At 45.6% G+C, this 22,942-nt stretch overlaps 1 protein-coding gene across 12 annotated transcripts in view; it reads right to left on the bottom strand.

Annotated features, from left to right (window-relative positions):
* The window catches only part of FAM181B (family with sequence similarity 181 member B), a 311,017-nt gene extending 295,103 nt beyond the window's left edge, over positions 1 to 15,914 (bottom strand). The window contains exons 1-4 of one of the 12 annotated variants that reach the window (XM_082410216.1): positions 8,443 to 15,914; positions 2,269 to 7,506; positions 2,068 to 2,125; positions 1,739 to 1,900 (exon numbers count right to left, since the gene is read on the bottom strand). In XM_082410216.1, coding sequence (XP_082266342.1) covers positions 14,509 to 15,795 — 1,287 coding nt within the window. In that variant the 5' untranslated portion in view covers positions 15,796 to 15,914 and the 3' untranslated portion in view covers positions 1,739 to 1,900; positions 2,068 to 2,125; positions 2,269 to 7,506; positions 8,443 to 14,508. Of the gene's footprint in view, positions 1 to 1,738; positions 2,126 to 2,268; positions 7,507 to 8,442 lie in introns of all 12 variants that reach the window. The other 11 variants (XM_082410220.1, XM_082410223.1, XM_082410217.1 and 8 more) reach the window with 11 other exon arrangements.
* Between the last annotated feature and the right edge of the window lie 7,028 nt (positions 15,915 to 22,942).

Below are 22,942 nucleotides of genomic sequence, written 5' to 3'. Positions count from 1 at the left end.
TGAACTGTTATACTTGTTAATCAGTTTGCTGTTAATATTCTTGCTGTACTGGTGTATTTTGAGTTGTACGTTATTTTTTCAACGTTAGAATTATCAAGAAATTTAAATCTTTTCTGATGTGTTCATATAATTTACTACTCTTCAGTAAATGGATTACCAAATAATCCAAGAGCCTAATAGTTACGTCTATTTGAAATTTCTCTCTTCTAGTGAATTACTGTTTGGGGCATCATCTGAAAAATAAATTTTGTTTCAACTCACTTCTTGTAGTCAGAATAATTTTTTATTATTTTCCTCATCTTATTTATTACTTTCATATTTGATATTCTGTCATTTTTATCTGTATCTTCTCTCAGTTCTTTGAAAATAACTAACTTTAAACTTGTTAAAATAAGGTCATATCAGAAGTCTGTAGTTTCTGTAATTCAACTTTATTGAAATGTTCCAAAACATCTTTCAGAAAAGCAGTTTAAATGCATATTAAAGTTTTATCAATTAACTATTCCTGTCAAAAAAGAGGAGAAATGTAAAGTGTTTAGAACTGTATATGCTTTTTAAAAACTACCAAGTATATTTCTGACAAGAGAGAAATTCAATTTTGACAAAGCATCAATGAGAATGGAATACTCTATAGTTTTATATACCTAATGGATTAGAAGAAATTTCTACAGACTGCCTTGTGACTCCACAGAAATCAAACCTTGTTTCTCCTCTACTGCTCATATTTTTCCTGGACCAGGCACTTTAGAACAGATTCTATTATAGTGCAACCTCTAACCATGCACCTTCTTTTAACAACTGCACAGTGAGTGTATGAGTATTCCTGGAAACCATTCCTATGCTGAACAACTAGCAATAACTTAATTCTCCATGGAAGAGAGAGAAAACCACATAAACATATCCACTAAACTCAGACTAAACGTATCCCACTCAACTTCCCATTAAATTCAAAAAATTCCGGGACTTCCCTGGTGGTACAGTAGTTAAGAATCCACCTGCCAATGCAGGGGACACGGGTTTGATCCCTGGTCCAGGAAGATCCCACATGCCGCGGAGCAACTAAGCCCATGCACCCCAACTACTGAGCCTGCGCTCTAGAGCCCACAAGCCACAACTGCTGAGCCCACACGCCACAACTACTGAAGCCCACGCACCTAGAGCCCGTGTTCTGCAGCAAGAGAAACCGCCACAATGAGAAGCCCACGCACCGCGACGAAGAGTAGCCCCTGCTCGCAGCAACTAGAGAAAGCCCACGCGCAGCAATGAAGACCCAACGCAGCCAAAAATAAAATATATATATATAAATAATTTTTTTAAATAAATAAAAATTAAAAGAAAAATTCCCATGGCCTCTCCAATAGCATACAATACAAAGGAAATTGTGATGGAGGGAAGCTGAAAAGGTAGGAGACAGTCATCCTAACCAGCTGCATGCAGTTAAGAATATCTTACTTCTACAAATTGCACAAAACATAACCATATGAATACATTGCCAGGGGACCACACACACACAAATACACACACTCACACATGCAGAGACACACGCCCTGGGCCCTGGAAGGGTCCTGTGCAAGTGAAGAACCCTAAAGATACAGTTTCATCAGCTTCATGGTAAACCATGGTAAACCTGTCTCTAATTCCCATTGTTGATCTGATTACCATAACCAGCAGGCACACCTGTATTGGTTAAGTTCCCTCTAACTTCTGTAACAAACAAACAAACGCAAAGATGACTTACAGCTGAAGCACGATACAGGTTTATTTCTTGCTCATATAAAGTCCAAAAGAAGTTTTCTTCATTGACTGGCAGCTGTCCTCTAAATAATGACTTGGAGATCTAGATTCCTTTCATCTTGTGGCTCCACCTTCAGTGCATGAATTCCAAGACTGCCATGCCCATCTGCATCAAACCACAAAGGAGAAAAAGCATGGAGGATCACACAAGGGAAGTTTTAGGGGGCCAACCTACAAGTGAAGCACATCACTTTCACTCACATTCCATCACCTAAAACTCAGTCACATGCACGCATCTAACTACAAATTGGGAACTGAGAGTGGAAACCGTGCTTTGTAGCAGTTCAGGTCTGCAGGAATTCCCAGCTTTCATTCAGCATCACTCAGCAATCTGGTTTACAAGCAGAGAAGAGGCACAGTTACATCAATCTCTTTACAAGCAGAGAAGAGGCACAGTTACATCAATCTCCGTTCGGTGGTTGCCAGGGTAGGCACAAATTTAAGAGAGGAAGAAAACAAATGCATCCCTATTACCTCTGTGCCAATGAAGCTACTGACGAAAGATAGAGTCCTTTGAATGTGTCATCGCTAGGTGGCTCTTTAGGCCTTTGGATTCCCCAAGTTTTTATCTCAGATGCTTTTCAGCGATGCAGGATAAAAGGATTTTCCAGTACCTGAACAGAGATGTAAATGGCCCTATTCTTCCTGGCCTCACCCAAAGAATGGGTCTGGGCCTGCCTGCACCTCAGAAAGATTAGCAACTGAGAGAAAAGAGAAGGCAGCGCAGTTACGAAGGGCACTGGGAATGTCCACCGGAGGCAGAGACACTGAGCCCACCAGGCCTGGTTAGAACCCCAGCTCTGCCCCGGATGCTCAGTGGGACATCGCCCCACACTAACTTCATTTCATCCTCGTGAAGTGGAGACTCTAACACTACAGTCATTTAAGACATGCTTCCGGCTTTTCCAAGTGCTTTCACAAACACCCTCTATTTTGTCCCCATGACATCCCACTGAGGCGGACATTAGGCATTGTTGGTCCCACTTTGCAGGTGGGGAAACCGAGGGACTAAAATGAAAATTAACTTGCCCGAGGTCACAAGGCAAGTTAGAGGCAGATGCAGAACTTGTGATTCTTTCCATTGTTCTGTGCTCTGCATTTTACAAAACACTGCCCATTCTTTAATTAATTCCCTCTCTCCTCACTATGGCATAATGAAGTAAACAGGACAAGTAGTGTCTTCACTATATTCATCTCACAGAGGAAAATACTGAGATTCAGGGAAGTTTAGGAACCTGCCCATTTTGACAGGGCTAAGGCTATAATCCACATTTCCAGATTTCCTCTTAAAATAGGTTTTTTTAAACTTAACACCAAACACTTTAATTGGCCCAAAGGCCAATTTTATCCGCTTGCTGCCACATAGAGTATAAATATTTAAATTCTTTTTAAATGTTTAGAAAAGAACTATTTCCTCTCTCCCATCAAACATGACCCTATAACTTTGTCCAGTGTCAAGATTAGCCCTAACTTGTACATGCTCTAGTTGTACATTTTGTCAACTATGTGAATAAAGAAAATAGAAAAACAAAAAAGGTATTGACAGAGGCTAAGGAGCAAGCAGGCAATAGAAGAAGCAGCCAGTCCTCAGCATCCTATGAGAAGCACGTGGCACAGAACAGTGGTCTTCAAAGTGGGCTCCAAGCCCGGCCCAGCTGGACCAGCCACTTCAGGGAGTGTTGGTGGAGCTGGGGCTGTTTTTCAAGCCCTTGTCTCACCGCAGGTGATTCTGAAGATCAGCCAGGACTGCGGACCATTCTGCTCGCCATGATTTGCTCTTATGTTTGAAACTTTTCCCTTAGCCAAAAGGAAATGACAAGTCTCATGCAGAAGAAATGATATCAAACTGACCTAGAAGTCAGCTACAAGCATTAGCTTAGAGTTGGGAACCATTAAAGAGCCAACAGGACTTTGATCTTCCTCAGACTCCAGGTGAAATGGAAATAAATCCACAGCTAAGGAGAGGATTGTATTCTCTGACCCCATGATTTTCAGATTCCGCTAATATTTACTAAACGCCTTGAACGCTGCAGACACTGTGGCAGACAGGCTGTTTACATTTCAGTTCATCTCACAACCAACATGTGGAGACACCAGTGTCCTCGTTTTATAGATGATACTCAAAAATGGTCAAGTGACATGACTTACCCAGTGCTTGTAAATAGCAGAGTTGGTTGCATCCCAGTAAGAAACAAGGATACCGACTGTTGCCTGGGAGTCTGCTGTGTTCCTGACCCTTTGCCAATAGCTATATACATGATTTCTTATGGTCAGACCTGCCCTGAACAGCAGGGAATGTTTTTATTCTCACTCTCCAGATGAGAAAACCAACACTCAGAAAGGTTCTGTAACAACCAATGGCATCACTAGGAAAAGGCCGGAACAGAATTCAGCACAGGTCTGCCTGGGTCTGTGCCCATTGCAGGTCCAGGCGCAGCTGGTGTAGCTGTGATTGTTACCCAAGTCTCCAGTGTGTTCCAGCTTGCTCTTGGCCGTGGGTGTGCAGTGGCACATAGGAGCTAAGGTAAGCTCCCCACCCCTACCTCTGCTCGGAGAGAGGACAGTAATTAAGGTCAGACTGCAGGCTTCCTGTTTCCTCATGCCACCGCGGGGTGGGTAAGAGCGGCTGCTCTGGCAGCCACCCATGACCCGGGCCTTTGCCAAGGTGATTCAGATTCCGCCCGAGTGCTGGGCTACTGTTCAAACGTGTCCGGGGTTCTCTGGTTACTTTGGTCCCCTGCCACACAATGAAATCCTGTTGTCACGGGCAGAATTGATTGAGAGATCGGATTCTGAGCAGCACTCCACACCCAGGACCCGGGCGTCCTGCACCTCCCCGGGCACAAAGCTGACCACCCGCCATCGAGCCCTTGGAGGGAGGCCCGGCCAGGAGAAGGACCAGAGCGCAGAGCGTGGGCAGGATGCACCACTCCCGCCCGCCGCCGCTGCGAGTCCTTTGTGCCGGTTTTGTTTTGTCTTCTGGGGGTAAAGGCTCCCTCCGCCGCCATCGCTTCTTTAGGAACCAGCTCATGTGAAGGGGCCCGTTAGTCACGGATTCCGAGTCATTGTGGAGGGATCGGGCGTTTTCAGTGCCAGAGCTTCCAGTGACCTTTTAAATCCTGAGATGAAAATCTCGGGGCATCCAGAGCCCTTCCTCACTGGATGCAGGGAAGAGAAACGACCACAAAGTCTGAGGCACTTTTCCTGCTCTCTACTGAGGCCTCTCTGGGCAATAGTAGTTACAATAAGAGTGACAGGTTTAAAAGGGTCTTTATATAATGCCTGGGGCTCTGTATACATCACCTAATGGAGCCACAACCCTATGTGATATCATTATTGCCATTTGACAGAAGAGAAAGCTGAGGCTCTGGTTTACTATTCTGCCCAAGGGCACACAGCTCAGAGAGCAATGCAGGAATTAACATTCAGTTCTGTCTGACTGCCTGGCTCCAAAGATGCCCCTCAACATTCAGACCACCTAAGAAATGTAGCCAGGACCCACCCACAGCGGCCCCTACCAGGAGGTAGGAGTTGCCAGCTAGGTTAGAATAGGCTGGGGAACTTCCCTGGTGGTGCAGTGGTTAAGAATCCGCCTGCCAACGCAGGGGACATGGGTTGGAGCCCTGGTCCGGGAAGATCCCACATGCTGCGGAGCAAATAAGCCCGTGTGCCACAACTACTGAGCCTGCGCTCTAGAGCCCGCAAGCCACAACTACTGAGCCCGCATGCCACAACTACTGAAGCCCACGTGCCTAGAGCCCATGCTCTGCAACAAGAGAAGCAACCGCAATGAGAAGCCCACACACCGCAACGAAGAGTAGGCCCTGCTCACCACAACTAGAGAAAGCCCATGCACAGCAACGAAGACCCAACGCAGCCAAAAAATAAATAAATAAAATTAAAAAAAAAAAAAAGGTTGGAACAGGAAATCAACTGTGAACCCTGAGGAAGCCTCCCTTAAAAATGAGGGGCCCCATTGCCTTAGTCAGCTCGGGCGGCTATAACAGTTACCATAGAATGGGTGGCTGAAACCATAGACATTTATTTCTCCTAGTTCCAGAGGCGGAAAGTTTGAGATCAGGGTGCCAGCATGGTGGGGTTCTTGGTAAGGCCCCTGCTTCTCTCTGTGTCCTCACAGTAGAGGAAGAGGAAGAGAGTGAGCTAGCTTTCTTGCCTCTTCTTTTAAGGGCACTAATTCCATTCATAAAAGCGCCATCCTCATGACCTAATTAACTCCCAAAGGCCCCAACTCCAAATACCACGACATTGGAGATTAAGGTTTCAACATACGGATTTGGGGGGAGACACACACATTCAATCCATAACACCCATAGTTCAGGGAAAGGGTTTAAAAGGAAAAGCTGATGACCCAAGTAGATCCTAGAAAGAGAGAAGGAGAGTGTTGGTGGTGCTGGTCCCTGAGGTAGCGGTTCCAGACTAGTCCTGACCTGGTGCTCCTGGGAGGAGATTGTCTTCCCACAATGCACATGGGACTTTTGCAGCAAATGGGTTCAGCTGCACCAACAGGTCTGTTCTTCTGAGTAAGACCAGTTTTCAGTGGTGACACCCAGGGTCAGAGCTACCTATTTAGCGTCTTTGTACAAATTTAAAAAGAAGAAGGCATCCCCTTCCTTGGGTGCCAGTTTAGTGGCCCAAGAGTAAGCACGGGCTGGATTTTAGTTTCCACTCATCTCCTTGGATGTGTAAGCTCCACAGTGTATATGATCTGTACAACTCTGTGAAACCGAGCTGCATGACAAGCAATGACGGTAGCAGATTTATAGACCCCAGTTCTAGACTCACTTGAACGGCAAAGCCAGTCTGAATCCCCTTTTTGGACTATATGTCTATTGGACCGTGTAAGCCTCCAGGTTCTGGCATGCTCTGGGGTGAGCAGAGAGATACTAAGAATTCATGCAAATAAGGCAGTAGGTGGTTGAGCAATTAATTAAACATAAAGAAACCTAGCTGTAGTTGTCCCCAAATTGTGGTTTTGTTCATGCAAGTTAGACCACTCCTGCTCCGAGTCCCTGCTTACTACATGCTGTTATTGTGTTCTTGTCTTCTGTGAAGGTAGATACTAGGGATTCTCCTGGTCAGGCATGAACTGATTGATGGAAAAAATTGCATTTAATCATAATGTATGATCCTTTTAATGTACCGTTGAATTTGATTTGCTAATATTTTGTTGAGGATTTTGCTTCAATATTCCTCAGGGATATGGCCTTTAATTTTCTCTTCATAGAGTGTTGTTATCTGGCTTTGGTATGTCAATGAAAAAATTGTTGCCTGCCATATCAGTAAAAAAAGGATGTTGCAGCCATAAAGCCACTACAGCCACCCAGACGGTGAGCCCTGAGGGAACTCACGATGGAGACAAATAGGCTGCCCATAGCCAAGCCCTCACCCCCAACTACGCACCCTGAGGGGATTCAGGGTGAGAAAGCACAGGATACTGGCCCCAGATAGCTGACATGCATATCAAAGGAATGATTTCAGTGAGCCCAGACCCTTGCATCTTCCCACACATAGAAAAGCGCTAAATTCCTTAACTTGAGATGTCTGATTTTCTTCAGTTAACAGTAATCTTTTGATGTTCCAACTACCTGGTCTTTGTGGCAAAAAGTCCCACATATCCCGACTCCTCCCTTACCTCTTTGGAAGCAGTCTCTGAGATGCTGTGTGCCGGGCTTAAGTCCTCAGTTTTGCCTGCTGAAGAAAACATAACTCTCAGCTTTTAGGTTGTGCATTGTTTTTCATTCGAAGGGTATCAGGGAGATGCTAGCCTCATAAAATGCAGCTGGCTTGACTGTATGATCAGACAGGGCCACTGGCTGTGTCCCATAGTTTGGTAGGGCCACAGGCTGTCATCCACAGTTGGACAGGCCGCTGGCTGTGCTCTGCTGTTGGCCCGGCTCCCTGACTGGGTTGGGCCACCAGCTATGCTCAATAATCAACCTGGGCCTTAGGCTCTGAGACTGGGCAGGATTAGTGCCCAGCCTCTCTGGTTGGGTGAGGCCACAGTCTGTGCTCTGATGCTATGTAGGGCTGCTGGCTTGGCTCCCTGCCCAATTAGGGCAGTAAACTGGGCTCAGAGGCTGCTCAGGATTCTCTCCTCGTGCCCTCTTGTCAGGCAGGGCTGGAGGCTGTGCTCAGCAACCAGGCCGGGCTGAGGGCTTGGCACCCTGTCCAGGTGGGGCCATAGAATGAGATCTACAGCTGGACAGCCCATTGGCTGTGGACCCAAACTGGACAGAACTGCCCAAAGAGCTCCCTGGCCAGACAGGGCCGCTACCTCAGCTCTGTGGATAGGCATGGCCCCCAGCTGGGCTCTCTGCTCAGGTGCCACCACCAGCAGGAACACAGTCGGCCAAGACCCACATGCTGCTTACTATGACCCTCATCCCCTTCTCCGTCTCTAGCTGATCCCTGCTGGTCTAACCCTACTGATTCCCCCAGTGATTCCTGTAAGGCAAGACTGCAGTGGGCCTCCTGGGAAGCATCCTGGAATGCTGGGGAAGCTGGATGTCCACTTGAACTCTCTTTTTCCCACAGGAGAAGTTGTAGGCCCTGGGGGGACCTTCTAGGTACAGAGCCAGGCCAGCCTGGGGGAGGGGCAATGCAGTCAAAGGGAAGTCCTGCCCTTACCCTTCTAATGCAGTGTTTCCTGGTTTCTGTGATCCAAGGGTATGCTTCAACCCCACTCCTGGGTTCTGGAATCTTCAGAGGTGTCTTGTTGTGCACAGTTGCTAGTTGGTCTTTCTGTGAAGGAGACAAACTGGGACCATCTCTTCCGTCATCTCGCTGACATCCCTCCTCCTGACTGATATTTCTTTACTACTATTTTCTACCTTGAAAAAAATAGTTATTTTTACACTGCTGCCAAACACATAGAATCATGACTCATATAGTTAATCTCACGTGTCTTTAAAAATTCTACTAATTTCTGACTTTAACAAAAACTTCTCCTTTTGGGAAATGAAAAGTGAGGGTCTTTCGTGGGGTAAATATTACAAAGAAAGTGGAACAGGGCTAGAGATACTGATTAGGATCAGGGTCTAGGAAAGCAGCTTAGTCACAAGGTCCCAGAGGCAAGTGGGACTTGGACTTGGAAACGCGTTGAGGAGAAGAGAGGATGAGAGGGGCAGGTGAGACATTCAGAGCTGTTAGAATCCAGGAACGGCAGTTACGTGAGAGGCAGCATTTCAGTTCCAGGCCATCTTCGAAGGCATCGTGAAGTAGTGGCTGGAGCTGGCAGAGAATTTGGTAGCAAGGAAGGACAGAGTCTTGCCAATAGCAAGGAGGGCTGGCAATTTGTTCACTTGATAAATGTTTGAGTCCCTGTATGTCAGACACAGATAGTCCCTGGAAGTACAACAATGAACAGGACATACACTATGCCTGCGTTCACAAGCCTCAGGTCTAGTGAAAACAAAGGGCCAGGCCCCTGCGAAGTGAACTGGGTGTCCCAGTAGAGCTCCAGACACAGCCGAACATGAGTGGGAGACAGGGCAAAAGCAGTGCCATACCGATCAAGCACACACCAAGGAAGACAGGGGAAAGGCTGCAGCAACTTGAGCACACAGATGCTTGTCCAGTAGACCCACTTCTTGGTGAGGAGCAGACCCCCTTGCACTGTCAGGGTAGGTTCTTCCTGGCCCAGAGGCTGAGGATTTGCAGCCAAGTGACACTGGATGTGATGAGGTTCAACAAGAGCCTCAGAGTGCGTTAACAAGTCAGCAGTCTCTGCCAGATGCACCCCATTCTGACCAAGCCTGGGCATGAACTGAGCTGCTCGGTCTGTTCCCTAGCATTCTTGGCTGCTGACAGTCTATCCCTCAAATTGTAGACAGCTTCTAGAGGTTGTGTTACAGCTATTCAGACTCCCTTTCCTAGTATTTCCTAAAATGAAATGAAGTGAAATGAAATAAAATATGGCATAGTTACATAAGTCTTGTTTAAGCACGCAAAAAAAAAAAAACAACTTTGTGTGGCCCAATAAATAGGATTTAATTTTGCTTGTCATAGTGTTCATTATTTTATTAGTTTCCTAGGACTGCTATAACAAAGTGCCACTAATTGGCTTAAAACGATAGAAATGTATTGTCTCACAGTTCTGGAGCCTAGCAGTCTGAAATCAAGGTGTCGGTAGAGTCTCTGTGAAGGTGCTAGAGAGAGATGCTTCCTTGCCTCTTCCAGATTCTGGTGTTTGTGGGCAATCCTTGGCACTCCTTAGCTTGTAGATGCATCACTCCAGTCACATGGCTGTCTTCTCCCTTCGTATCTTCACATTGTCTTCTCTCTTTGCGTCTGTCTCTGTGTCCAAATTTCTCCTTTTTATAAGGACACCAGTCATATTGGAATAGCTCCCACCCTAGTGACCTCATTTTAACTTGATAACCTCTGATTAGGTAAGACCCTATTTCCGAATAAGGTCACATTCTGAGGGCCTGGGAGTTAGGACTTCAACATAACTTTTTGAGGGAACACAATCCAACCTATAACATTTATTCTAGGTAATAAGTGGATCTTGAGTCCATTGCCAGGAATCTAGCCACATATTCTCCCTCCTTTCTCTCTCTCTCTCTCTCTCTCTCTCTCTCCCCTCTCCATCCCTGCCATCACATTCTATGAAAACATAAATATGGTGTTTCTCAACCTGGAATATGTTTCTAGTAACATCACATTTTGTAAGCAAAAAAAAAAAAAAACACCTGCCTATACTATTCATTTAGGAATTAAACTATCGAGTACTTTGTGACATCCCTCAGATTATTTTCCTGTATTGCTTCTTCACTCTCATATTGGCACTAAACATCTCTTGTACCTATAGTCTGAACTGTCCAACTCAATTTTAGATTCATTGAGAACAGGGCTTCTAGTTATTGTTAATCTCACAGAGGAAAATTCTGGTCACGATCTATGGGTGGAACGAATGATCGAAAGCATGTCACAATATCCTCTATGCCTGCCACCAAACACACTGCTCCAGGCAAAATAACTCTGTCTGGGACAGTCCTATGCATGCTGGGATGTTTGGTCACCTTAGGACTCAAAATAGTTCAGGTTTAAATAGCAGGTGAGATGGAGGCAAAAAAGTAGATTCTTTTTCTGAGAGACAACTCTAAAGAGAAGAAGATAGAGTAATATCTAGAGAAGGAAACAGGGTTGAGAGAATTTTTCACCTCTTTATTCCCCCTCTTTCTTATTTTTTAAACCATGCTGAAGGCTTATTTCTATAATGAAAGGAAAAAGTGAGGATGAGGCTGGAGATATAGGAGACTAAGGATAATTGCTGGAGCAGCATCTTGTCCTCATGAAGTAAAAGAGGCAGGATGCTGAGTCCGGAGGGTAGGAGAAGGTCCCACCTGCCTGAGAGAAAATCCGATGTGTGAAAGTGGGAATGGGAAATGGAGGGGGATTACAACAGATGCTTTCCATCTTGTCAGGATGCGGAGTGAGGAGAGGGGTAGGGTTGAGGCTTAAATGGAGATGAGCAAAGGCTTGGAGATGTAAGAAAACAGTAAAACACATTCCAAGCACCCAGGAATGCCCAGCTGAGATGGGGAATCCTGAATACGCAGCATATAACGTAATTATTATCACCAGCTAGGCTAAGATCCCCAGCCTGTCCAAAGTCATACAACTACAAGCATATTATAACGTATTTCCAGTCTTGAAAAATATCTACCATTGCACTTAAAAAGACTTGTCTATGGGCAAGTACGTGGCTAGACAGGAGACAAAAATACTTTCTAACAGGCTTCAGGAGAAAATGAAACATGAGAGGAAGCAAAAAATATACTCAGCCTTTGGCAGGACTATTATTAATGGGCACTCCTTACTGTACTGTGGTAGGTGGCACAGTCAGGCATACATGAGCTCAGACTGGAAAGCAACATGGGGAGAAGAGGAATCAGAGATGGGGCAATTTGGAGGCTACATAGGGGCCAAGCACACATTCTTGGCATCCCGGATGGTTTGGAACCTTGACATAATGCCAAGGCTTGGCTGCCTGGTACTAAAAACTTTCTTTCTCTGGTGGTGGGCATTTATACATACCCTATGCCAAATCCTCATGATAACCCTTTGGGATAGTTATCCAATTTAGCCAAGGGGAAGACTTCGTTTCAATACAGTTAGCTAGTCCATGGCTGGTAAATTAGCAGAGATGAGATGTAGCTACGCTGATTGATTTAGCCCCTCCCTTTGCCCTTCTTACTTTTCACGTGTAACAGTGAGGATAATAACAATACCTAAGCACAAACCTTTGTAAGTATTAAATGAGGTCATGTACGTGAAAGTGCCAGGCACCCCATAGATGCTGCTTATATATTTGTCTAGCATAGTGGTTTTCAACTGGTAGCAATTTTGCCCCCCAGGGGATTTGTGGTAATGGAGATATTTTTGATTGTCACAAGTAGGGGAGTGCTATTGGCATCTAGTGGGTAGAGGCCAGGGATGCTGCTAAACATCCTACTATGCACAGGGCAGTCCCCACAGCAAAGAATTAACCTGCCCAAGATGTCAATGGTGGTGACGTTGAATCCCTGCTAGTAGCATAATGCGGGGGACTGGAAACCGTACACACTAACAAAGCACGGCAGAAGCAAAGTAACTGACAGGTCTCGGTGACAGGACACTTACAGATCTGGATCTTGGACCCACAACTTGCTTTTGGCAAGTTATTTAACCTGTCTGAGCCTCACTTTTCAAATGGGGATCATAACAGCATAAAGTCATTTCAATAAATTAAATAATTGCTGAATAATATTCTGCTAGCACAGTGGAATTAATCATTTGTCTCCACCTTGCAATTTAATAGACACCAAGTTTCTGAAGCTGCAAACGTTCTTTTCATAGTTAACAGGACTCTCTGCTGTATTTCTTGTGGTGCTTTCTTAAGACAGGTTTTATTCAGAAGAAAGTGACTTAGGGATAGCATTGAAAGCTGTCTGCCATGGCTCAGTATCTTTTGTTTTTTTTCCCAAATTCTTTTCTGAAAAGATCGCAGTACTTTTGATTTGGGCAAACACTGATCTAGATTTTAAAATCTTTTGCATAACACTGGGTTTCAACTTTCTCACATGTGGATACTCTTACAATCTACCTTGGCTGCCTGAACAGAGGCAGCTCTCTCTCCTCTGCAACATAACCAGGAGGCAACATCTCGTATTGTCTGGGTGTTGGTCTCTCCGGACATTTTCACCAGCAAGGCTGCAGAACTGAAGGGCTCACTTTTTTCTTTCCAGCGGCTCACTTCCCACCCAGTCTTTCCTCCTCTGCCCTTCAATGATCCTGATATGCCATGAGTCCTCTCTGCCACTTCATGGCTGGTTAAAACATTTCTGATTTTTCCCCAATCTCCCTCTGATGAACGGATCAGACTCCAGGGCCCCTTCAGATTCCATTCATCAAACCTGCTATCCAGGGAAGAGTCTCTTTGGGAAACTTCACACCTTCACTATTCCCTTTCATGGAGAGAATGTGGGTATAAGGGTGTGAGGAAGCACAGGGAGGCAGAAACCAACGTGGCGGGGTGGGGGGGGGTGCAGAGTGGAACAGGATGACAGAGGGTAGAGAGAGTGTACAGCTTGTAAGGGAAAGGGCAATCACCAGGCAAATAGATGGACCAACAAAGAGCATGGGACTTACAGTCCTAATGGCTTCCATGTGTAGAAAACATTTATATAGGTATGTAAAGTATATACACCTGCAGAACCAATCAAGCACTGGCCTGGGGGTGGGGTGCTCAAGGCATGTTATGTATTTTCCCTCTGAGCTACCCAACAAGCTGTGAAGAAGTGAAAAGTGGAGGAATATCGTCATCCCCACCCTCTCAGATAAAGAAACTTCGATGCAAAGATGTTATAACTTGCCCAGTCTCCCCCTCCCAAAGTGGTTGAAGAATGGGAAAAGGAGAGAAATGGACCCCAGGTTTGCTAAATTTAAGCCTCCTACATCAGAAATTTGCAAGAAAAGCCCACAGGAAAAAATAGAGCAATGAGAGACCAGAGAAAGAAAAGTGAACAAGGGCACTGATAAAAGTGGGAAAGTTAAAGAGATAGAAGAAAGAAGGGAGCGTGAAGAAACCTAGGAGGAAAAGTGACAGAGAGAGACGCATACCCGGGACCACCACAGGGGAGGTCGGCAGTGCCCACTGGCCTCACGTCCTCAATAACACTCTCACCTAACAAGGCAGAGAGACCACACAGGAAACCGTCCTCTAAGAGAACACCCAAATCAATAACAACATACCTCTGCTCCATTCTTTTCAATAGACTTTAATTCATACTGCGCTCTAAGGGGAGGGGAGGGCCCAGGGCACTGTTTGGAGGGGGCAAGCACACTAAATACACTGACCTTTTGATGAAAAGTTGGAGAAGGGACAGGTGGCTACAGAAGCCATCTCCTGCCCCTTCCGCCATCCCCACCCCATTCCCCAAATCCCGTCTTGATTTCTTGGCTTGTCTGATCCGGTAAGAACCTTCCAACGGCTTTTTTTTTTTTTTTTTTTTTTTAAACACGAGGCTGTGATTAAAACAACCCCCAACTTCTCTTCAGCTCTTTTTCTTAAGTTTCTTTTATTAACTGAATTTTTAAAATCCCGTTTCAACTCCATGTGCATTTGCCCATCGTTCTCTAGGCTTGGAAGAGACCCAGAGGCGGCCGCCTCCACAGCAGTCTCCACTGGGGGAGAAGAGTACCGCGCAGTCAGTCCCGGTGCGCCCCCTCCTCTCCGGGCGCCCCTTCCCAAATCCCGTCCGGTCTCCAAAGGCTGGCGTACGCCGTGCGGCTGTAGCCCGCGCTGTAGTCGTAGGACACCTGCGGGGGCGGGGGCGGGGGCGGCGGTGGCAGAGCGCAGTCTGAGAAGAAGGGGGTGAAAGAGGCCAAAAGGCCGGGCCCGTCGTCCCCGCCCGGAGAGTCCGCGGCGGCTGGGTACAGGGGGCGCAAGGGCTCGTTCAAGGTCAAGCCACCACGGGGGGCAGCCAGGGGTGACTTCTTGGTCGTGAGGCCGCCCGGGGCGCTCCAGGGCTCGGGGTACAGTAGGCTCCCCCCCATCGCGGGTGGCGGCTCAAAGAGGCCGGGCTCCAAATCCGGGGGTCCCCTTAGGACGGCTGCTCCGGTGAGGAACACATCGAGAGGTTCCGCGGCGAGCAAGACGCCCGCCTCGGTGCCGGCGCCGTAGTCGGGCCCCAGCAGCTCGAAGAACTCCGCGGCCTCGGCGCCCTTCTCCAGGTCGCCCAAGCTCACGCCGGGCCCCGACGGGCCGCACCCGCCGCCGCCCGCCCGGGACGGCTCGGTGAAGAAGGACGGGGGCAGGTTGCGGGCCCGCAGCGGGACCTTCCTGGCGCCGGGGACGGCCGGACCCCCTGCGGGGCCGGCCGCGTCCCCTCCCAAGCCCCCAGCGCCCGCTCCCACGAGCCCGGCCGCGGGCGCCGCCTCCGCAGCCCCGGCAGGATCTGCGCCCCCGGGGACGTGGCGCAGCGAGTCGAAGAGCGCGGCCAGGCTCCGGCTTTGCAGGCTGGCGGCCGCCGCGGCCTGCGACGCCTCCCGCCGGGGGGCCGCCTTGCCGTGGGCCTGGACCGGGACCGTCTGGGCGCTGGCGGCGGCGAGCGGCCGCTTGGCGGGCGTGTCGGCGGCGCCCGGGGAGGGCGGGCCCGGGGGCGCGGCGCCCATGAGGCCGCTGCAGCGCTTGATCTGCTTCTGCAGGTACTTGCGGTGGTTCACCTTCCGCTTCGACTTGCCGGGCTTGTCCAACGCCAGCTTGATGTTGCTGGACGCCGAGTCGATGAAGCTGAGCAGGTCGCGGGTGGCCTCGCGCACGTCCCCGCCCTCGGCGCCCGCCAGCAGCGCGCCCGCCGGTGTCCCGGTCTCCTCATCCTCGAAACAGCAACCCTTGTCCAGGGCTCCGAAGGCGCCTCCCAGCCCGTCAGGGGAGCCCCCGAAGCCGAAGGGGACGAAGGGGTGCGTACTGAGGAGCGCCGCCTGGACTGCCATCGCCGCGGCTCCCGGGCGGCCCCCAGCGCCGCCCGTTCGCCCCCGGCCGCTTCCCGCCCGCCGCCCAGGCCTGGCTCCCGCCCCGGCGCGGTGCGCGCGGCGCAGCTTCCTCGCTTGGGGCCGGGCTCGCTGCTCGGCCTCCCGGGGGAGCTCATTAGGTCTTGTAAGCGAGGGGCGGAGGGAGGGAGCGCGCGGCGACCGCCCCGGTGGCGAAGGGGAGGGGCTTACTTAGCTGGGCTAAGCCGGGGGTGGGGGTGAGGGGGTCGCTTTTCTAGTTTTCTGGGCTTTCTCAAGCTCATCGCCTTAACCCCTTAGTTCCCTTCGCTCCGCGCGTTTCTCTTGGCTAGCTCCAACCGCAAGATGTGAGGATGCGATGGCGCGTCCTCAAACTCCAGCTCCGATACAACCACGCCCTGGCGCTGAGCACTCTCCCTGAGGCTGAGAAGGGAAGAGCCCAGACCCGTGGGTTTCAGTCCCAGCTCTGGTAACAATAGTAGCCATCAGCTACGGGGAGCTTGCTTATGCCAGGCACTGTCCATGCATTTCCTCATTTAACCGTTGAACAACAGTCCTGTAAAGTACGTATCAGTATTATTATCACCATCTAACAAATGAGGAAACTGAGCCTTAGAGAGTGTCAGTGAGTCGGCCAAAGCTATATCCAGTCCAGGCTGACTCCAAAGGCATTCCTAAGCCCTTGACAAAACTTATGTTCGCTCTCAGCTTCCTCACCTATCAGATAGGAGAAGGAAACTAGTGTCTCTTCAAGCTCTAGCCCTGGTCCTAAGATTCTAACTCGAGTTCCTGCAGGACTCTCAACTCTGATGCTCTTTCTTCTACCCGTTAATTGCTTATAGCAAACTGAGGCCAGCACTTGACCCATCTTTTATTAGCAGTAGACAGCAGGAGGCAAGGAAGTCACTCCCACTAAGCTAGCTGGTGCTTTAGAGAAACAGCCCTGTGTGTGTATAAAACTCTCAGCCTCTTAGGACAAAGTATGGACTGGAACCTCTCCCCTAACTGTCATGCCATTTAGGTTGCCCTTTTGGAACTTCTGCTGCATTTCAAGAATCACCTTCAAGTTCATTTAGACCCACTTTCACCTGGGCAAGCTTCTTGGGATAGAGGAAATGAGTAATTTGGCAGAGCACGAAAGATGATTCAGAAAAGACAGGTTCTGGTCTTAGCCTCACCACTCAATAGCTCTGTGACAGGTTGAAATCCTTGCTCTGATGGGTACACAGCTTTGGGCAAACCAGCTGACCTGTCTCTGCCTTAGCTTACTCATGTTAAATGCAGGTAAGGTTGCCCACCTCACAGGGCACTTGTGATCTTTAAAGGAAACATCCTGTGGAAAATCCTTATCTATTGACTATTCTATAGCCTGTGATGAGTATTTGCCCTTATTTCTCTAAAACACAAAAAGGTGACTATGTTTCCTTACATGAACGTCTAATATGTGATAGAACACCTCAGTCAGAGGGTGTTCATGAGGATTAAGTGAGGTAACATACATGAAGATGCTGTGTGTGTGATAACGTGTTGTCTAAATAAGTTATTATAGTTTAGGTGCAGAGTCTACCCGGGGCAGATACAGACCATCTCTTTCTTCCTTTCTTTTTTTTTTTGGTGCTGTGTGCAGTGGAAGCCAGAGTCTTAACCACTGGACTGCCAGGAAAGTCCCTAGACCATCTCTTTCAAAACTCTTTTCTTTAAGCCTCATTTTTCAGGATGTAGCAAGACCATTTCTGAGCACCCTGAAGGTACAGCCTTACCAAAAAGAAAGGGCCAGATGAACACTTTTCATTTGGGAGATGAAGTACTTTTCCCAAGCCAACATGCTGAAACAAACTTTTTTTTAACTCAAGTTGGCTCAATTATAATGTACCTTTCGTTTGAGTAACACACAAGATTTTGTCCTCCATGATTGGACTGTTTTTTTATTGTTGGTGACCTTGCACTCAGAAAATTGTGTGGGCTTGTCACTGAGTTGTGTTTCTCCCCCCCTCGGATGTGGATGTCAGCACTTCCCTTTCCCTTTCGGCAGGACCATTCCATTGACCTCTGCGTCTGGCAGCAAGAGCACTAATTCCTTTTTTTTTTACTTTCTTTCAACTGAGCAGCTCTTACAAATCCCGAGATTGCAGAGGACAATATATTTAATTGACATCTTTAGTCTGAAAAATCTCTCGTAATCCCCACAGAGTTAGCTAAGCCCTCATGTAATCATATTCAAAATAAATAGGATATGAAAATATTAATATGTAAAAGTCTGTTTCCAGATCATTGGAGTTCTGAGCATCAAAATTGATTTGGCGTTAGATGAGGACAGGTTCAAATTCTGGACTGCCACTTGCTAGGTGAGTGCCCTTGGACAAGTCAATCTGTCTTCCTAAAGCTCAGTTTCCTCATCTGAAAAATGGAAGTGGTCCTAACTGTTCTCAGAGTCTTTGTGAGAATGAGGTATCCTAAGAGGCAAATAATACCCCTGAATCTTGCTTGTTTTATGTGCTCAATGGAGATCATCTCAGCTCCTCAGTGTTGTTGTGAGATGGTATATATGAAAGTTCCTGGCACAAAATAGCAGCTCAACAAATGCCCATGTTTTTGATTCTTTAGGCTCCACCTACTTCTTACCAACATATCACCCTATAAAATCAGCATCATTTGTTCTTTCTCCCAACAAAGTGACTATTTCCAAATGAAAAAGAGCAGCTATACTTGCGGGTTATAAAAACAGAAAAAGGCATAGAGAGAGTGCTAAAATTAGAACCAGAGATTGAGACTGGAGTCCAATATACCCTCTCATTATCCAGCTGACTATAAAAATTCACTTAACCTCCTGTACCTCAATATTCCCATCTATAAAATGGGAATAATCATGTGAATCAATTTGATAAGGCTATTGTGAAAATCAGTGAGATAATGGAAATGGAAGTCCTTTGTCAACCATAAAGCTCTGTATACAAATATAAGATATTCATGGCTTAGAATTTCTATAGCCTGATTCACAAAATTGATCCTTATGCATAAAATATCCATCCAATCACTTATTCATTCAACAGAAAGATACTGACACCAACAATGTGCTCAGCACTGTGCTGGTACTGTGGATACAGAGATAAGAAGCCATGATTCCTACCCTTTCTGGTGGACAGACAGACATGCAAACAAGCCATTGTAATATAATGTGATACTTCTTAATAGAAGTAAATTAAAGGTACAATAATTGATGGGATAAAAGACCTTCAAGTTGACCAGAGGAGTTGGGGAAGCCTGCATAAACAGGTACCATTTGAGCTAAGAATTAAATGATACATTTGAGTGTGCCAAGCAAACAAGCAATATCTCTGGGAACAGCCGGGCAGGGACATGGTCATACGAAAGCAATGGTGTCTATGGAAAACTATAGATAAGAAGGCAACAAAGAGCAACTTCTGCTTGAAATAGCTCTATAACTGAGAGCAAAATAAATCCTTAGTGCTTCCAATGTGCAGCTAAATGGCACATGTGGACCCCACCTCATGGTCTCAGTTGCTTTTCCCCTTTCCTTTGGGGAAGAGCTCTATTTCGGATGGAATGAGCTTCAGCAAAGTAAGAGGCCAGCTCCTGCCAGCCATCAGGCCCCTCCTCCTACACCCTGAGCAAGCACGCTCACTTGAGTGGTTTTGACATCAATCCATTTCACTTCCTATGGGGCCAAGGGACCTGGCTCCAGCCTGCACTCGGGCCTCTCTGCAGAGCTCCAAACTAGAGCTCTTTTGCCCCACTGATACCTAATGCTGAGCAAGTGGGATTAGTCTCCTTGGGAACCAAGCCCCCCAGGGACTCAAGGGCTGAACTTGCCCCAAACCGTTTGGGAGAATTGAGATTTCATATTGTTCTTTTACACTTGGATTTCAGGACATTACTTAGACAAAGGCCCACCTGAGAGCTGCCTCCTTTCTTGTGGGTAAATATAGCAGCAGGATCAAAAGCTGACTTACTTATTTTGTTTTCCTCTTTGTAACTTTAATCATATTCCCTGCAGGACAATCTTAGTGCTCAGGGCTGTCAGGAATGCACATTCATAAAGGGAGAAATAATTATGCATCTTTTTTTACTCTCTTTCTCTCTTCCCATACCAACTGCTTGTCATTCACTATTTTTCAAACCTCAAATAAAACAAATTAATTCCTCAGCATCACCACACAACTTATAAAGTATCAATTTCATCACAAAATAATGTTGCCTTTCAAATTGTACACTCCCCCAAATGTATCTGTTTTCTTTCTCATCCTTTCCTCCATCTTTCTGGTCCATGTGACATTGACAATGGCTAGTCTGGAGGATCCAAGATGGTGTCATTCACATGACTGCACCTGTGCCTACACATGCTGGCCTATCCAGTAGCTGGTGTAAGAGTACTCAGACTTCTTACATGGAGGCTCAGGAATCCCAGAGACAGTGTTGCAATAAGGCCCCATGTGGCATCTGTCAGGCTTCTTATGATCTAGCTCCAGAATTCCCAGAACATCATTTTCACTACATTCTATTGGTCAAAAAAATCACTAAGGCCAGTTCAAGAGGAGAGAAATTAGAATCCAGCCCTCAATGGAAGAAATTGCAAATAATTTGTTTGGTATGTCTCTTAAATCTCTTCTCATCTATATCACCCCCCGCCTTTCGTTTTCTTTGCAATTGGTTTACTGAAGAAACTGGTCATTACCTTGTCATTTTCTCCCACACTCTGGATTTGGTTGGTTGCATCCATCTCCCTGGTATCACTTAATATGTTTCCCTGGCCCCTGTGTTTCCTGAAAATGAGGAGTAGATATAGGGGCTTGGTCAGATTCATGTTCTTTTTTATGCTATAGTGCTCACACACAGACACACACACACACACACACTATAAAATATATGCTATAATATTTATAATGGTTTCAGAATAACAATGCCAATATTCTTACTAATAATATAATTACTACAAACAATCTTATTTTTTCTCCTTTTTTCCATTATTTTGTCCTCAAAACATCTCCCACTAGTGATGAACAGTCCAATTACTATGTTTTAAATTCACTTTTAAAAATCCTCTCTGTGTGGTTATACCACAAATTCAATACACAGTTAGGTTTATTTGTATTACTTTGCTTTATATAAAACTGCTTTATAAATCTTTAATTTTGTTTTATAGTTTTTAAAAAATTTACATAATTTCAAAGTCAAAACTACATCACAAGACATATTCAAAGAGAGCTAGCTTCTATTGTGGTCCCCTCCACCCAATTTTCTCCCCCCTTCCTATAGGTAATCTTTGTTGTTGTTTTGTTTTGTTTGGGTTCAGGCTTATTCTTTGTTAGATAATCATATTTTTATTATACATTTTCTTCTTCCTTGTTTTTTTTACTTAACAGCAATACATCTTCATTCATTTTTTTTTACAGTTGTGTAGTATTCCACTGAGTGGATCTACCATAGTTTACTAAACCAGTTCTGTTAAGATTAAATTACTTGGGTTTTTCTAGACCTTTTATATTACAAATAGTGCTGTGATGAATAGCTTCAGTGTAAAACCAAGATCTCCTAACTACTGATCTGGTGCTCCTTTCATAATATTGATGTAGTTATGAAAATAAGGCATATACTAATTTACATTTCATTCCTTCTTTCATTTATTTAACAAACATTTATTGAACTCAGATTATGCATCAGAAAGTGGTATGATTTTGGAGGAACATAAAGATGCATAAAGCAGAGTCCTACCTTCAAGGAATTCATGATTTGGTAGACAACGCAGACACATATTCAGCAGAATGCAAAGCCATGTAAAATAAGGTGTAAACAAATCACTGTGAGTTCAATAGAAAGAGAAATCCACTCGGATAAAGGAAATTGGCAAGGAGACATAGATAATGTGATATTTGAATAGAGCAGGAAGAGCAGAAGTCCCCAAAGTACATAAAGACAAATACACTCGATATAGACTGCATGGAAATTTAGTTCTAATGCTTGTCCTTAGCTAAGATCTTTTCATTTTTACAAGGAGAATGTTTTAATGTACTATTTTTTAATATACATTATATATTAGTTAAAATACTGATTTTTCAAATGAGTGTGGATGGTATTTTCAGTGAGTAATGAGGATTTCTGTGTTCCTGGATATGCATAGGAAAATAGTAGGAGACAACACTAACTGGGCTGGGATTATCAAATGGCAAGCCAAGAGACAATGTAAACTCTGTAGTATGTCTCTTTCTTTCCGCATCTCTTGAGATATTGTTGGGCTTGGTTTATGCCAAAGGAAAATAAGACCTGGAGAGAAAAGACCTGGATTTAAGGTTTGGATCTACTTTTTAAATGCGTCTTGTTTATTAACTTATTCTTTTCTACTTTATTTCAGAAAGAAATATAGACCAATTATGAGAGTACATAAAATGCAATGAGATAACACAAATTAAACTGCAAACTAGTGCCCAAGTTTTGGTTCCTAATACCATTCCCCAATAAAGGGAAGTAGACCTCCTTGAGAAACGGCTGATTCTAGGACTGGAGGTAGGGAATATAAAAGATGAGCCTGGAACATTTTATAGTACCAGAAAGTAAAGAAGTGCTCAAAACACTATGTCAAAGAGACACAGGAGCCAACTAAAAGAGCTCCCAATGACCAAAATTGGAACAATTTAAGCAACAAAATAAATAATGTAATATTGGATTATGAAACAAAGAATAAAATAAATATCCATTAGTCCATACTGACGTAAACAAATGATTGAATAAATAAATAAATAAATGAGGGTAATAGATAAATCTCCCATAAAAAGGAATTCCAAATAATTTATATGAATACTCTGCTCTCAAGGAGGTGAAGCATAACTTCTCACTCTTTAAGTGTAAGTTGTGCATAGCGACCTTCTTCCAAAAAGAACAGCATGTAAAGAAGGGGAAAAGAGTGATTTTATAGTAAAGAAACCTGGCAAACACCACTTCAGCCAGGTGATCAAGGTTAACAATGGTGATGTCATATTGCTAATATATACCCTTGATAAAGATGAGAATGGCACTTTACTAATGTGGTTTTCCCAAAAACCTATTATTGCCATCTAATCATGAGAAAAACAAATCAGCCAAATCCCAATTGAGGGGAATTCTACAAAATGTCTGACCA

Source organism: Balaenoptera physalus (genome assembly GCF_965194825.1).
Source record: "Balaenoptera physalus genome assembly, chromosome: 10".
Lineage (NCBI taxonomy): Eukaryota > Metazoa > Chordata > Mammalia > Artiodactyla > Balaenopteridae > Balaenoptera > Balaenoptera physalus.
The sequence above is the reverse complement of the archived record's forward strand: the minus strand, read 5'-3'. Positions and strand labels throughout refer to the sequence as shown.